At 39.6% G+C, this 17,447-nt stretch overlaps 1 protein-coding gene across 1 annotated transcript in view; it reads left to right on the forward strand.

Annotated features, from left to right (window-relative positions):
• spire1a (spire-type actin nucleation factor 1a) overlaps window positions 1-17,447 on the forward strand; it is a 245,118-nt gene that overhangs the window by 121,813 nt on the left and 105,858 nt on the right. Inside the window, exon 10 of the mRNA XM_041241878.1 lies at window positions 16,344-16,513. Within this exon, the coding sequence (XP_041097812.1) occupies window positions 16,344-16,513 (170 nt within the window). The remainder of the gene's footprint in view (window positions 1-16,343; window positions 16,514-17,447) is intronic.

Below are 17,447 nucleotides of genomic sequence, written 5' to 3' on the forward strand. Positions count from 1 at the left end.
TGCATTTGCCTTTTATTCTTGGGAGAGTAAGGGACCAGAGTTCGGGTAATCGAATACACAAAAAGGTTGAACCCTGTGAATTCAAATAGGAAACTATTCTAATTTTCCAATCCTAATAATAAACACTATTAAAATAATATTCAGAATACAAAATAATAATCCTACTTAGAATGTTGTCGCTTGCGTAGCCTCTCCCAAGTCAGCGCCAATCTTGTTTAGTGATACCAGCGAGTCCTGGAAAGACTGTGAATGGCATTTTTGACCTGAACACATCGGATCCCAAATCAGAAAGTTAGACAATTTGATTGCGTATCTGGGTATACATCGGTAAACCTTACTGTGAGACTGGATATGATGTAAACAAAATGTTTAATTCACAACAAATAAAACTGCTGGTTTATCTGCAACTTTGCAAGTCTGAGAAACTGATGCCAAACAAGGCAAAATGTTACTTTTTTCCTCAGTTATAATGAAGCATCCACTCTAAATGTCGTTTTTTTCATAATTACATTCTTTATGATTTATTGATTTTAGCTTATTCCTTTTGGCTTATTGGTTGCTTGTTGTAGAAAACCTGATTTGTAAAAGGTTTGCCGCGGGAACGACAACCAACACAGCACTTTGGTACACAGTCTCAGATTCTGACTGTAAAACAAATATGACACGTGGTGGGAAAGTTAGGATTAGTTCTAGTTTATGTTTTTAAAAAATGGTTTGCAAATTAATTTTCAGCTTTTTGACACTCTGCCCCATTTTTCGGTATTCATGAAACGGAAGCCATGTGCACTTACATATTTTTTTATTACGGACAAAAATTCAAAGGGCATAATAATAGGAGCATGCTATAGACCGCCGGATTCAGAAGGTGATCAAAATAATCTGTTATACAATGACATTAGAAATGCGTGTAGCAAAGGAGAAGCCATTCTAATGGGGGATTTCAACTTCCCCCAAATAAAATGGGAAAACCCGATTTGGGGAGCATGATGGATGAAATTGAAATGGTGGAAATGACAAATGACTGCTTCCTAACACAATTTGTCAAGGCAGCGACTAGAGGGGAGGTCAGAGAACCACTAGCAAACTCAGACCACAACATGGTCTCATTTGAAATGCTTTTTAAAACCCCAAAAGTAATGACTAAATAAGGTTTGCGATTTTAGAAAAGCAAACTATGAAGGTATGAAACAGAGACTAACAGAAGTAGATTGGAGTAAAATAGTGAAAACATCCACAGAAAAAGGATGGCTGTTCTTCAAAAATGTAGTCCTAGAGGCGCAAAACAATTACATCCGTAAAGTAGACAAATCTAAATGTAAAACTAAATTGCCAAAATGGTTTAATAGATCAATTAAAAAGAAATATTCAGTGAAAAAAGGAACTTTACAGAGCGTTAAAAAGGGACCAAAAAGAAAGTACACAGAAAGAGTACATGGAATTGCAAGTCAAAAAGGAATTTAGAAAGGCCAAGAAAGAAAAATAAATGAACATTGCTAAGGGGGCTAAAACCAGTTCCAAAATGTTTTTCCAATATTACAACAGCAAGAGAACATTTAAAGAGGAGATTAAATGTCTTAAGAGATACAAATGGCAAAATCATAGATGAAGAAAAAAAAATAGCAAATATATTAAATTTTACAAAGGAGGATATGGACAACATGCCCCACATGTCGTCCAGTTCCTATCCAGTTTTAAATAACTTTAGCATAACTGAGGCAGAAGTGTTAAAGGGACTAGGAGCTCTTAAAATAAACAAATCCCCTGGGCCGGATGAGATCCTCCCAATAGTACTCAAAGAAATGAAAAAAGTAATTTACAAACCGCTAACCAAGATCATAAAACAGGCTCTTGACACAGGGGTTGTACCGACAGACTGGGAAATTGAAAACGTAATACAGAGCCACAAAAAGGGAAACAAAACTGAACCAGGTAACTACAGACCAGTAAGCCTGACTTCTATTATATGCAAACTTATGGAAACTATAATAAGATCCAAAATGGAAAAATAACCATATGGTAACAGTGTCCTGGGAGACAGTCAACATGGTTTTAGGAAAAGGAGATTGTGTCTAACTAACTTGCTTGATTTTTTTGAGGATGCAACATCGATAATGGATAATTGCAAAGCATATGACATGGTTTATTTAGATTTCCAGAAAGCTTTTGACAAAGTCCCGCACAAAAGATTAATTCTCAAACTGAACACAGTAGGGATTCAAGGAAGCACATGTACATGGATTAGGGAGTGGTTAACATGTAGAAAACAGAAAGTACTGATTAGAGGAAAAACCTCAGAATAGAGTGTGGTAATCAGAGGAGTACCACAGGGATCAGTATTAGGTCCTCTGCTATTCCTAATCTACATTAATGATTTAGATTCTGGTATAGTAAGCAAACTTACTAAATTCGCAGGCGACACAAAAATAGGAGGAGTGGCAAACACTGTTGCAGCAGCAAAGGTCATTCAAAATGATCTAGACAAGATTCAGAACTGGGCAGACACGTGGCAAATGACATTTAATAGAGAAAAGTGTAAGGTACTGCACGCAGGAAATAAAAATGTACATTATAAATATCATATGGGAGATACTGAAATTGGAGAAGGAATCTATGAAAAGACCTAGGAGTTTTTGTTGACTCAGAAATGTCTTTATCTAGACAATGTGGGGAAGCTATAAAAAAGGCTAACAAGATGCTCGGATACATTGTGAAAAGTGTTGAATTGAAATCAAGGGAAGTAATGTTAAAACTGTACAATGCACTAGTAAGACCTCATCTTGAATATTATGTGCAGTTCTGGTCACCTCGCTATAAAAAAAGATATTGCTGCTCTAGAAAGAGTGCAAAGAAGAGCGACCAGAATTATTCCGGGCTTAAAAGGCATGTCATATGCAGACAGGCTAAAAGAATTGAATCTGTTCAGTCTTGAACAAAGAAGACCTACGTGGCGACCTAATTCAAGCATTCAAAATTCTAAAAGGTATTGACAGTGTCGACCCAAGGGACTTTTTCGACCTGAAAAAAGAAACAAGGACCAGTAGGTCACAAATGGAGATTAGACAAAGGGGCATTCAGAACAGAAAATAGGAGGCACTTTTTTACACAGAGAATCGTGGGGGTCTGGAATCAACTCCCCAGTAATGTTGTTGAAGCTGACACCCTGGGATCCTTCAAGAAGCTGCTTGATGAGATTCTGGGATCAATAAGCTACTAACAACCAAATGAGCAAGATGGGTCAAATGGCCTCCTCTTGTTTGTAAACTTTCTTATGTTCTTAAATGTTTGCTTTTCTAACAGTCCAATTTTTGTTTTTCTTACAGTAATACGACCACTAAGCATGTCTTGCAGTTTTGACTTGTCAGGTAAAGATTTCTCAAATTCTTGACATATACTGGCTGACTATTGTGGTGAAATCAATCCAAAATACATGCTTTGTTCATTTCATGCATATGTTTGTGACAGGTGGCTTGCAGGTCAAGTAAGGGATTTTGTCAGAGCTCAGTAAAATAAAAAATAAAAAATGTTTACTGTATGTGTGCCCTTTCTAATACAGTCCAAAACTCATCACAACCACCTCCAATGGTTGCATCCTGTGCCTGTTTTTGCCGTGTGTGTGTGTGCTTTGCATGTCGTAATGTGTGTGTGTGCTCTGCATGCTGTACTGTATGTGTATGCTATGGAAGCGACAGCGAGTGGGAGAAGTACAGGCATGGAAAAGTACAGAGCAGTTTAGAAGCAGTAAGGAGAAATTGCTTTAATCAGAAAACACAGGGCATTGGGGAAACACAGCAGCAGCTCAAAGTCAAACAGCCGCGTGTGTTTTTCTGATAACAAACAAGCTGAAACTCGGAGCAGCTGATTCAAATTCAGCACTGTTCTGAGACACTGGCGAGGGGAGGAGCCAACAGCACAGCAGAACAACGCAGTTAAACAAGGCAGTCTTCCTAGCGCCAGCGAGTGGGAGAAGTACAGGTGTGGAAAAGCTGCAGAAGAAACTAAACTAAAAAAAAAAAAAAACCTCAACATGGTCTTCAAGCCAGTAATCTGTGACACCTGCTTGATGTGGGAAATCCGAGAAAATCCAGCGGAGCTAAACCAAGTGTGCGTAAAGTGCCGCGCGATCCAGGATTTGCATAAACTAGTAACTATGCTAGAAATGGAGCTGGAAGAAGTGAGACAGCAACAGGATCTTGAGGAACTGGCACACCCACAATTCATGGAAGTCTGCATCACCCCTAACAGACTGAAAGCCACCTGGGAGATAGAAGATCAGAACAGCTGGGTTCAGGTAGGCAGAAGCAGGGACAAAAAGAAACTTCGTCAAACACAACCACCAGAAATCAAACCAACCAACAAATTTGAGTCACTTCAGAATATTGATGAGCAGAACCAACAAGAGAATGAAAGGAACAACATCCAGGACCCTATTGACAGTGGTGACCAGACAGCAAAAAGAAGGGAGGTCATGATTGTTGGGGACTCCATATTGAGAAACACAGCAAGTTCAGTTCCAGTTTGGACCCCCTTACTACAACAGTGTGCTGCCTTCCGGGAGCCTCAGTCAAGCACATCACTGAAAAAGTGGACAGGCTCGTAGAACGAACAGGAGACGACCCGGTAGTAGTCGTCCACATCGGTACAAACAACATTGGAAGAGACAGACCAAAATCCCTGCAAAACAAATTCTGAGAGCTAGGAAGGAAATTTAAAAGAGAAAACCAAAACTGTGGTATTTTCTGGTGTACTACCGGCACCTTGCAAAGGAACATATGGACAGCTGGAAATAATTAATCAAAACGCATGGCTGAAGATGTGGTGCACACGGGAAAGCTTCACCTATCTTGATCATTGGACCACATTCTACAACGAGGTCAAGAACCACTGGCAAACTCAGACCACAACATGGTCTCGTTTTGAAGTGTTTTTTAAAACCCCAAAAGTAATGACTAAATAAGGTTTACGATTTTAGAAAAGCAAACTATGAAGGTATGAAACAGAGACTAACAGAAGTAGACTGGAGTAAAATAGAGAAAACACCCACAGAAGAAGGATGGTTGTTCTTCAAAAATGTAGTACTAGAGGCGCAAAACAATTACATCCCTAAAGTAGACACATCTAAATGTAAAACGAAATTGCCAAAATGGTTTAATAGATCAATTAAAAAAAAAATATTCAGCGAAAAAAGGCACTTTACAGAGCATTAAAAAAAGACAAAAAAGAAAGTATGCAGAAAGAGTAGAAGGAACTGCAAACGCAAGTCAAAAAGGAAGTTAGAAATTCCGAGAGAAATAGAAATGAACATTGCTAAGGGAGCTAAAACCAATTGTTTTTCTAATATTACAACAGCAAGAGAACATTCAAAGAGGAGATTAAATGTTTAAGAGATACAAATGGCAAAATCGTAGATGAAGAAAAAAAATAGCAAATATATTAAATGATTACTTTTCACAAGTTTTTACAAAGGAAGAGACTGACAGCATGCCCCACATGTCATCCAGTTCCTATCCAGTTTTAAATAACTTTAGCATAACTGAGGCAGAAGTGTTAAAGGGACTAGGAGCTCTTAAAATAAACAAATCCCCTGGGCCGGATGAGATCCTCCCAGTAGTACTCAAAGAAATGAAAGAAATAATTTACAAACCGCTAACCAAGATCATGCAGCAGTCTCTTGCAAACGTAATACTGATCCACAAAAAGGGAAACAAAACTGAATCAGGTAACTACAGACCACTAAGCCTGACTTCTATTATATGCAAACTTATGGAAACTATAATAAGATCCAAAATGGAAAATTACCTATATGGTAAAAGTGTCCTGGGAGACAGTCAACATGGTTTTAGGAAAGGGAGATCGTGCCTAACTAACTTGCTTGATTTTTTTGAGGATGCAACATCGATAATGGATAATTGCAAAGCATATGACATGGTTTATTTAGATTTCCAGAAAGCTTTTGACAAAGTCCCGCACAAAAGATTAATTCTCAAACTGAATGCAGTTGGAATTCAAGGAAACACATGTACATGGATTAGTGAGTGGTTAACATGTAGAAAACAAAGTACTGATTAGAGGAAAAACCTCAGAATAGAGTGTGATAACCAGTGGTGTACCACAGGGATCAGTATTAAGTCCTCTGCTATTCCTAATCTACATTAATGATTTAGATTCTGGTATAGTAAGCAAACTTGTTAAATTTGCAGACGACACAAAAGTAGGAGGAATGGCAAACACTGTTGTAGCAGCAAAGGCCATTCAAAATGATCTAGACAAGATTAAGAACTGGGCAGACACATGATAAATGACATTTAATAGAGAAAAGTGTAAGGTACTGCACGCAGGAAATAAAAATGTACATTATAAATATCATATGGGAGATACTGAAATTGGAGAAGGAATCTATGACAAAGACCTAGTTCTTGTTGACTCAGAAATGTCTTCATCTAGACAATGTGGGGAAGCTATAAAAAAGGCTAGCAAGATGCTCGGATACATTGTGAAAAGTGTTGAATTTAAATCAAGGGAAGTAATGTTAAAACTGTACAATGCACTAGTAAGACCTCATCTTGAATATTGTGTGCAGTTCTGGTCACCTCGCTATAAAAAAAGATATTGCTGCTCTAGAAAGAGTGCAAAGAAGAGCGACCAGAATTATTCTGGGCTTTAAAGGCATGTCATATGCCGACAGGCTAAAACAATTGATTCTATTCAGTCTTGAACAAAGAAGACTGCGTGGCGACCTAATTCAAGCATTCAAAATTCTAAAAGGTATTGACAGTGTCAACCCAAGGGACTTTTTCAGCCTGAAAAAAGAAACAAGGACCAGGGGTCACAAATGGAGATTAGACAAAGGGGCATTCAGAACAGAAAATAGGAGACACTTTTTTACACAGAGAATTGTGAGGGTCTGTAATCAACTCCCCAGTAATGTTGTTGAAGCTGACACCCTGGGATCCTTCAAGAAGCTGCTTGATGAGATTCTGGGATCAATAAGCTACTAACAACCAAACGAGCAAGATGGGCCGAATGGCTTCCTCTCGTTTGTAAACTTTCTTACGTTCTTATGCTGTACTGTATGTGTGTGCTCTGAATGCTGTACTGTGTGTGTGTGCGTGCTCTGCATGCTGTACTGTGTGTGTGGACTATGTTTGGAAACTGGCTTGCTAACCTTTTAAATCCTATATATGGCGGGTGTATTAGTATGTAGAAAGTGAAAAAGGAGGCATTATAAGATGGAATCTCAATCTTTCAGCTTGGCAGAAACTATGAAATGAAAGTGTTAAGTTAGCAGAGAAGTATTTTTTTAAAAATTTGTGCTTGAAAATACCTTTTCTGCACTGTCAGTTTATTTTATTAGTGTAGTGTACTGTGTGTTGCTACTTATATAGAAGAGTTTCAGGAATAACACCAACATCTTTAAACGTTTCATATTAATCATATTCCAACAAGCAGCTTAGGTTTCACTCAAAAAATAGCAATCATTTAGAGTTACTTACTGCAGGTTAAAAAGACAAAACAAATATGGCTTTTCTTTTCCTCAGAGAGACTAACTTTGCTGACGGTACACACATCCTGTCCTGGCAGTAACCCTTCTGTTTTGCCCCAGCCTAGAAACCACTTATTCTACAGATTGTGGATAGTCTTCCAAGAGATAACTTTACACTTGGAAATATGTTGAGTTTGGTCTTGCTGAGGATGGAATGTCTCTTTCCAAATTTAAGATACATTTCTTGTTTAGTATAGTAAAATAGTATTTCTGTACATTTTTGTGTTTCTTACATTACTCACAACAAAAATACACTTTAAATTACAGACAAATTATAAAAGATATCAGCAAAGGTTTCTACCAACAATTTGGTGGAACTTGCTAACAGGCAAAATAATGGTTACTGGTATTGTGTTGCACCTTTCAAGCTTGAAGTATCACCATATAGCATAGGATAACATATACAGTGCCTGCAAAAGTATTCAGATCCCTGACCAATTCTCTCATATTACCAAATTACAAATGGTACATTGAAATTTTGTTCTGTTTGATATTTTATTTTTAAACACTGAAACTTGGAATCAATTATTGTAAAGTGACATTGGTTTTATGTTGGGAAATATTTTTAAGAAAAATAAAAAACTGAAATATCTTGCTTGCATAAATATTTAACCCCTGTGCTGTGGAAGCCCCCAGTTTGCACCGATGAAAGAAATTGCCCTAACGAGGACAGAGTTACCTTACCATTGGCCTCCACCTGTGAAACATTAAAGTTGCTGTGACATTTTACTCTACTGTTGAAGGATCATTGGTAAGGCTGTGAATCTGAAGGAAAATGAAGACCAAAGAGCATTCTACAGGAGTTAGAGAGAAAGTTATACAAATGCATAGATTAGGGAAAGGGTACAAAATAATATCCAAGTGTTTGGATATCCCAGTGAGCACATTTGGATCAATAATAAGCTGCATCACACCACCCAGGCACTGCCAAGAAAAGGCCGTCCATCAAAACTCAGCGCTCAAACAATAAAGAGACTTGGGAGAGAAGCCAGAGAGAGGCCAACAATCACTTTGAAGGAGCTACAGAGTTCAGTGGCTGGGAGTGGAGTAGTGGTGCACCAGTCAATCATATCAAGAGCGCTGCATAACACTGGCCTGTATGGGAGGGTGGCAAGAAAGAAGCCTTTACTCAAAAAGTACCATCTGAAAGCGCATCTGGAGTTTGCCAGAAAGCATAAGAGTGACCCAGCTGCGATGTTCTTATATTCTTATGCCGAAGGAGGTTCAAAATGTTGCAGTCATTCAGGCCAGGCGACTGGTTCCCCACGGTGGACCTCAAAGATGCCTATTTCCATATCCGCATAAAAAATGGTGCTCTTAAGAACCGGTCCTAAATGTCAGGCCGGTTGGCGCCTCTAGCTTTTTGAGACATTGGAGCACGCCTGTTATTTGGATGACTGGCTCTTTGTGCCCAGTGTCCAGCTCAGGCAGACACTTACACGTTACTGGTCATTGGCCACCCACCAGTTGGGTAGTACGGTGAATCATGCGAAAAGCCATCTCACTCCTCAGTCAGCCTCCTTCTAGGAGTGTGCTTGGACTTCGGGTTATGCTGTCCACTCTGTCGGACGGCAGAGTGCAGAGAATAGCCTCCTGCTTAGAGCTGTTCAGCTTAACAGAGTGCTCATGGGTCTCCTGTGCATTGCCCCTCTGCCAGCCTGGTTCAACAGCAGGGCTTTTCAGCCCGCATTGAACCTCAGCTGCCTATTGATGGTGTTTTAGCATGGTGTAAAGGCACTTTTTTTTGGTGCAAACAGCATGCCCATCAGCACCTCGGCATAGTGTTGGGCAGTATTACCAGAAGGGAGGCCTTCACCATGGACGCGTCCAGCCTGGGCTGGGGTGCTGAGTAGAGTGGCACTCCACAGAAATGTTTTGGAACTGGAGGCAGTTTAACTAGTCTTGCAGCATTTGTTGCAGAAGGTTCAAGGGAGGCACGTGTTTGTCCAGGCAGACAGTGCAACTGTGGTGGCTTACATCAATCACAAAGGTGGCCTCAGGTTGCACAGCCTCCATCTCGTGGCGCGTAAGCTTGCTCCGGGCACAGAAGAACCTACTCTCACTGCGGGCAGTACATCTGCCCAGGGTGAAAAAAAACTGGGCGGCTAACCTCCTCTCAAGGAGGGTCCCAGAGCTTCAGAGTGGAGGTGAACCCCAAGGTGGTAGCCTCATTTGGGACAGGTGCGGGAGAGCAGAGAATAATCTCTTGCCTAACAGGAATCAACCCACTGCCCTCACACCTGTGGCCAAGGCAACTGTTGTATGCCTTCCCACCGCTCGCCTTGCTCCTGCTGTGTGTGGAGAAAATCAGGCAATGGGCCAAGGTGCTCCTAGTGGTCCCTTACTGGCCCAGGAGACTGGTCTAAACCGTGATGCAGCTCCTTAGCAGCCAGTCATGGAGACTGCCTAAATGTGCAGACAAACATGCAAACTCAAGCTGTGCAGCAAAATTGCTATGCGTATTTGTTATACATAAAATTGAAATATCATACGTCATATTCATATTTTTGTGTTATTTGTGTAAAACAAGCAGCTTATCTGGAGCACTGGCCCTTGTTTATATTAATTTTCCTTAACATTTAAATGTCTTTATGCATCATGCCAACATCACAGACCCCACCTGGTCCAGAGGTCTACCTTTTAATATTAATGTCTGTCATCAAAATGTGTACCCACATAATATATGAAGAGGCTGAGGTAGCAATTAAAATTAAACTACACATTATGGGCTGTTCTGAGACACGGGCGAGGGGAGGAGCCAACAGCACAGCAGAACAACGCAGCTAATAACGAGACAGTCTTCCCAGCGACAGCGTGGGAGAAGTACAGGCGTGGAAAAGTGCAGAGCAGTTTAGAAGCAGTAAGGAGAAATTACATCTTTAATTGCTTTAATCAGAAAACACAGGACATTGGGCAAACACTGCAGCTCAAAGTCAAACAGCCACATGTGTTTTTCTGATAACAAACTGAAACTCGGAGCAGTCTATTCAAATTCAGTGCCGTTCTGGGACACAGGCGAGGGGAGGAGCCAACAGCACAGCAGAACAGCACAGCTAATAACGAGACAGTCTTTCATGCGACGGTGAGTGGAAGCGACAGCGTGGGAGAAGTACAGGCATGGAAAAGTGCAGAGCAGTTTAGATGCAGTTTGAAAGCAGGTTGACAGCTGCAGAAGAAAATAAACTTCAAAAAACCCCATCAACATGGTCTTCAAGCCAGTAATTTGTGACACCTGCTTGATGTGGGAAATCTGACAAAACCCAGCGGAGCTAAACCAAGTGTGCATAAAGTGCTGCGCAATCAAGGACTTGCATAAACTAGTAAGTATGCTAGGAATGGAACTGGAAGAAGTTAGACAGCAACAGGAGGTAGGTTCAGGTAGGCAGAAGCAGGGAAAAAAAGAAACTTCGTCAAACACAACCACCAGAAATCAAAACAACCAACAAATTTGAGTCACTTCAGAATTTTGATGAGCAGAACCAACAACAAGAGAACAAAAGGAACAACATCCAGGACCCTATTGACAGTGGTGACCAGACAGCAAAAAGAAGGGAGGTCATGATTGTTGGGGTCTCCATATTGAGAAACACAGCAAGTTCAATTCGCAGTTTGGACCCCCTTACTACAACAGTGTGCTGCCTTCCGGGAGCCTCTGTCAAGCACATCACTGAGAACGTGGCTTGTAGAACGAACAGGGGACGATCCGGTAGTAGTCGTCCACATCGGTACAAACAACATTGGAAGAGACAGACCAAAACCCCTGCAAAACAAAAAAAGAGAGCTAGGAAGGAAATTAAAAGAGAAAAACAAAACTCTGTTATTTTCTGGTGTACTACCGGCACCTTGCAAAGGACCATATGGACAGCTGGAAATAATTAATCTAAAAGCATGACTGAAGACGTGGTGCACACGGGAAGGCTTCACCTATCTTGATCATTGGACCACATTCTACAACGAGGACTGTCTGTATAGACGGGACGGACTGCACTTAAATAAAAAGGAAACCAATCTACTTGAAGAAAAGATCCTCGAGCAGGTTCAGAAGCATTTAAACTAGAAAGGAAGGGGGGAGAAATCAACAAAAAAAACAGAAGGGAGACCGCATCAAAACAAGGACAACAACTCAGGTAAGACAACCATTAAATGTATTTATCTAAATGCTAGAAGTATCAGAAACAAAATTCTAGAACTTGAAGCTACTGCACTAACAAGTAACTATGACGTGATAGGTGTTACTGAAACTTGGTTGTCTGAGAGTGATGGGGACGAATATAATATTTGTGGGTATACACTGTATAGGAAAGACAGGCAGGACAGAAGAGGAGGAGGGGTAGCACTATACATAAGAAACAGTCTTGAAGCCCAGGTGTTAAACCTGGACAAAGAAAATAAAGCCAAATCAATATGGGTCAGAATAACGGACAAAAATTCAAAGGGCATAATAATAGGAGCATGCTATAGACCGCCAGATTCAGAAGGTGATCAAAATAATCTGTTATACAATGACATTAGAAATGCGTGTAGCAAAGGAGAAGCCATTCTAATGGGGGATTTCAACTCCCCCCAAATAAAATGGGAAAACCCGGTGGGGAGCATGATGGATGAAATTGAAATGGTGGAAATGACAAATGACTGCTTCCTAACACAATTTGTCAAGGCAGCGACTAGAGGGGAGGTCAGAGAACCACTAGCAAACTCAGACCACAACATGGTCTCATTTGAAATGCTTTTTAAAACCCCAAAAGTAATGACTAAATAAGGTTTGCGATTTTAGAAAAGCAAACTATGAAGGTATGAAACAGACACTAACAGAAGTAGATTGGAGTAAAATAGTGAAAACATCCACAGAAAAAGGATGGTTGTTCTTCAAAAATGTAGTACTAGAGACGCAAAACAATTACATCCCTAAAGTAGACAAATCTAAATGTAAAACTAAACTGCCGAAATGGTTTAATAGATCAATTAAAAAGAAATATTCAGTGAAAAAAGGCACTTCACAGAGTAAAAAGGGACCCAAAAGAAAGTACACAGAAAGAGTACACGGAACTGCAAACACAAGTCAAAAAGGAAGTTAGAAAGGCCAAGAGAGAAATAAAAATGAACACTGCTAAGGGGGCTAAAACCAATTCTAAAATGTTTTTCCAATATTACAACAGCAAGAGAACATTTAAAGAGGAGGTTAAATGTTTAAGAGATACAAATGGCAAAATCGTAGATCCAGTTCCTATCCAGTTTTAAATAACTTTAGCATAACTGAGGCAGAAGTGCTAAAGGGACTAGGAGCTCTTAAAATAAACAAATTCCCTGGGCCGGATGAGATCCTCCCAGTAGTACTCAAAGAAATGAAAGAAGTAATTTACAAACCGCTAACCAAGATCATGCAGCAGTCTCTTGACACAGGGGTGGTACCGACAGACTGGAAAATTGCAAACGTAATACCGATCCACAAAAAGGGAAACAAAACTGAACCAGGTAACTATAGACCAGTAAGCCTGACTTCTATTATATGCAAACTTATGGAATCTATAATAAGATGCAAAATGGAAAATTACCTATATGGTAACAGGGTCCTGGGAGACAGTCAACATGGTTTTAGGAAAGGGAGTTCGTATCTAACTAACTTGCTTGATTTTTTTGAGGATGCAACATTGATAATGGATAATTGCAAAGCATATGACATGGTTTATTTAGATTTCCAGAAAGCTTTTGACAAAGTCCCGCACAAAAGATTAATTCTCAAACTGAACGCAGTTGGGATTCAAGGAAACACATGTACATGGATTAGGGAGTGTAGAATCAGTACTTTCTGTAGAAAACAGAAAGTACTGATTAGAGGAAAAACCTCAGAATGGCGTGTGATAACCAGCGGTGTACCACAGGGATCAGTATTAGGTCCTCTGCTATTCCTAATCTACATTAATGATTTAGATTCTGGTATAGTAAGCAAACTTGTTAAATTTGCAGACGACACAAAAATAGGAGGAGTGGCAAACACTGTGCAGCAGCAAAGGCCATTCAAAATGATCTAGACAAGATTCAGAACTGGGCAGACACATGGCAAATTACATTTAATAGAGAAAAGTGTAAGGTACTGCTCGCAGGAAATAAAAATGTACATTATAAATATCATATGGGAGATACTGAAATTGGAGAAGGAATCTATGAAAAAGACCTAGGCGTTTTTGTTGACTGAGAAATGTCTTCATCTAGACAATGTGGGGAAGCTATAAAAAAGGCTAACAAGATGCTCGGATACATTGTGAAAAGTGTTGAATTTAAATCAAGGGAAGTAATGTTAAAACTGTACAATGCACTAGTAAGACCTCATCTTGACTATTGTGTTCAGTTCTGGTCACCTCGCTATAAAAAAGATATTGCTGCTCTAGAAAGAGTGCAAAGAAGAGCGACCAGAATAATTCTGGGCTTAAAAGGCATGTCATATGCAGACAGGCTAAAAGAATTGAATCTGTTCAGTCTTGAACAAAGAAGACTACGTGGCGACCTAATTCAAGCATTCATAATTCAAAAAGGTATTGACAATGTCGACCCAAGGGACTTTTTCAGCCTGAAAAAAGAAACAAGGACCAGGGGTCACAAATGGAGATTAGACAAAGGGGCATTCAGAACAGAAAATAGGAGCCACTTTTTTACACAGAGAATCGCGAGGGTCTGGAATCAACTCCCCAGTAATGTTGTTGAAGCTGACACCCTGGGATCCTTCAAGAAGCTGCTTGATGAGATTCTGGGATCAATAAGCTACTAACAACCAAACGAGCAAGATGGGCCGAATGGCCTCCTCTCGTTTGTAAACTTTCTTATGTTCTTAAAAGGTTTTGTGGTCAGATGAGACCAAGATAGAGCTTTTTGGCCAAAACTCAAAGCGCTATGTGTGGTGCAAACCTAACACTGGCCATACCTCAAGACACACCATCCATACAGTGAAGTATGGTGGTGGCAGCATTATGCTGTGGGGATGCTTCTCATCAGCAGGGACTGGGCATCATGTTACGAAGGAAGAATGGATGGAGCAAAATACAGGAAAATACTGCAAGAGAATCTGCTTCAGTCCGCTAAAAAACTGAAGCTTGGGAGGAAATTCACCTTTCAGCAAGACAATGATCCCAAGCACAACGCCAAAGCAACATTGGAGTGGCTCAAGAACAAAAAGGTGAATGTCCTACAGTGGCCCAGTCAAAGTCCTGATCTCAATCCCATTGAGAATCTGTGGCACTATTTGAAAATTGCGGTCCACAAGCGTCATCCAACCAACCTGAACAACCTGGAGCAAATCTGCCAAGAATGGGCCGAAATCACTCTGACACTGTGTGCAAAGCTGGTACATACTTACCCCAAAAGACTTAAAGCTGTTATTGCAGCGAAAGATGTCTCTACCAAATATTAATGTGTGGGGGTTGAATACTTGTGCAAGCAAGATATTTCAGTTTTTTATTTCTCTTAAAAATTTTTCCCAACTTAAAACCAATGTCACCTTACAATAATTGATTTTGAGTTTAAGTGTTTAAAAAAAAAATATCGAACAGAACAAAATTTCAGTGTACCATTTGTAATTCAGTAATATGAGAGAATTGGTCAGGGGCCTGAATACTCTTGCAAGGCACTGTGTGTGTGTATTATCTCAAGAATAACACCTCAATAGAATATGCATTCTATTTGAAGTATTTTATTTATTGATCTGATCTGTTGAAACAGTGAGGATTTACTTGCTGTTCTTCCTTTATTTGGTTAGTTTCAGATAAATTTACCCTAAACTGTATTTTTGTATTCATGCACACGTTCACACCACTGAACAGAACACAGACATATTAACTAAAGTCTGGTTTCCCTCCACAAGCCCCCCTAACCCCTTCTGCCCACACGACCCCATCCCTCAACCACTCAGATCTTCAGATTTCAGTGACTGTATTGGCTGGTGTATCTATTGAGCTGGACAATCTTATTTATTAAACAGACTGAGCCATTTCATGTAAGTCTGGTTAAAATAATAGGATTCTGTTTTTTTCACATGCTTTGTCGTCTTACATTTTAATAATAAGTCATGCTCTGTAAGAATGAGTAACCACTTAGTGCATTCAGACTTCATTCATTAATATAAAAATCACAAGATTCTTTAAAATGAACGTGTGCTGTACAGGGAATCTCATGCATACTCTTGCTGAGCATGTGCTGGAAGTTGGAGCTGGGAACAAAATGCTTGACATTTAAAGTCTTGGAGCTATCTCTGAACTGTAATCTCACTAAAGTGAGTTAAAGATCAGCTAACCTGCTTGTGCTCACTGGATTCATTTGTATTGCCTTTAAAAGATTTTAGCTAGTGTGTAAGTACATTTTTTCACATTTTAAAGTGCCATATTAAGGAAGAAGTAGCAGGGTTCCAAAAAATATAGCGTTACATGTCTCCTGATAGTGTAAGGATCATTGCCCACATTGTCAAACAGGTAACACAGGAATAACAATCCTTGATGTGGAATGGAACAGAAAAGCCAGAGAACATGTTTCTTTCTTTTTTATTTGCTCTTCCTGCAGTGATTTAGAGGACAGATCTCAAAACCCTGTGCACTAGAGCGGACATTTTGAAAAGAGCTTTAAAACAGACTTTAAAGTAATAAGTGTAAAAAGTTGTCAGAATGAACAATGGAAAGAAAAGTGACAGGTAAGTTATTTAAACATTTATAGCAACATGTTGGACGTGTAATGCTGGATTTTTTGGAACCCGCTACTTTTCTCTCTGAGGCTGCCGCATTTCTCTTTGTTTTTAAATATTGTTTTCATGTTCTTTTTTAAGATGTGTCCACCTCAGAGGCACACCATAGAGCTGGTGCCACTGCATTGGCCAATGGTGCGGTTGCAGCTCAGAGCCAGCTTAACAGTGTGGGCACAGCCCACACGGCGGTGCAGAGGAAGAGGCTACTGAAGGCACCTACTTTAGCAGAACTCGACAGCTCTGACTCTGAGGTAATCAAGGCAACAAAGGCAATGTTAAACCATTTTTTTCTGTTGATAATTTTTTATGAATTCACTCTTGGTAACATTTTAAAACTTAAGGTAAAAGCACCCTAGTGTCCTCAAAAGTGGCTCTCCAATAATAATTCTAGAATTGATACACCAGAGCATAACCGTTAACCTGTCCCTTTGCAACAACCTAGTCCCAGTGAATGTAATACATATGTATTTCATTCAGATGGACAAGTTGATAGTTACAATCTTGTGTACAAGATAACAGGGAGAAGCCATTTTGAAGCCACATGGGTTATTAAAAAGTTTTAAAAAGTCTCCAGGATGTGATGACTGAAACAGAAAATGACATACAAAGTGATTGTAAACAACAACAAGGAATACATTAGTAAAGATACAGTAACTTTGGTATATTAAACCTGTACCAAGTTGCTCTTTAAGTCTAAAGTAAAATACCCATCCTATTTACTAATGAGAAGTGCAGCTAGAGAGACTTTGAAAAAAAAAAGTTTCATTTGCACCTCAAACACTGGTCTAAACTGTCAGAATCATTTTCGATAAAATACTTTTTAGACAAGCCACGTGCCATTTTTTCATTGTATTAAATGTTCGCATTACAAATTATCTCTATTTCTAAACATACTGTATTGATGGTAATATTTTATTTAACTAAGGACCTTCAACAATTTGGCTATCTCGGCTTTATAATGGTTTTGTCAAAATGCTCATGTGTGATGGTCATCTGCCCTCTTATGCAGTTTGCTGATGTTATAAAGCAGAAGCCTTATAGAAACAGTTCTTAATACAAGTGTTCACAGAGCACATGTTCTCTTTAAGAAAGCCCTCCCAGTCATTCTTGCTGTTAGGTTTAAACTTGGTTGAACATGGTTACTCAACTACTCAAGTGTACACTGTACACTTCCTTTCATAGGAA

Source organism: Polyodon spathula, chromosome 3, assembly GCF_017654505.1.
Source record: "Polyodon spathula isolate WHYD16114869_AA chromosome 3, ASM1765450v1, whole genome shotgun sequence".
Taxonomy (NCBI): Eukaryota; Metazoa; Chordata; class Actinopteri; order Acipenseriformes; family Polyodontidae; genus Polyodon; species Polyodon spathula.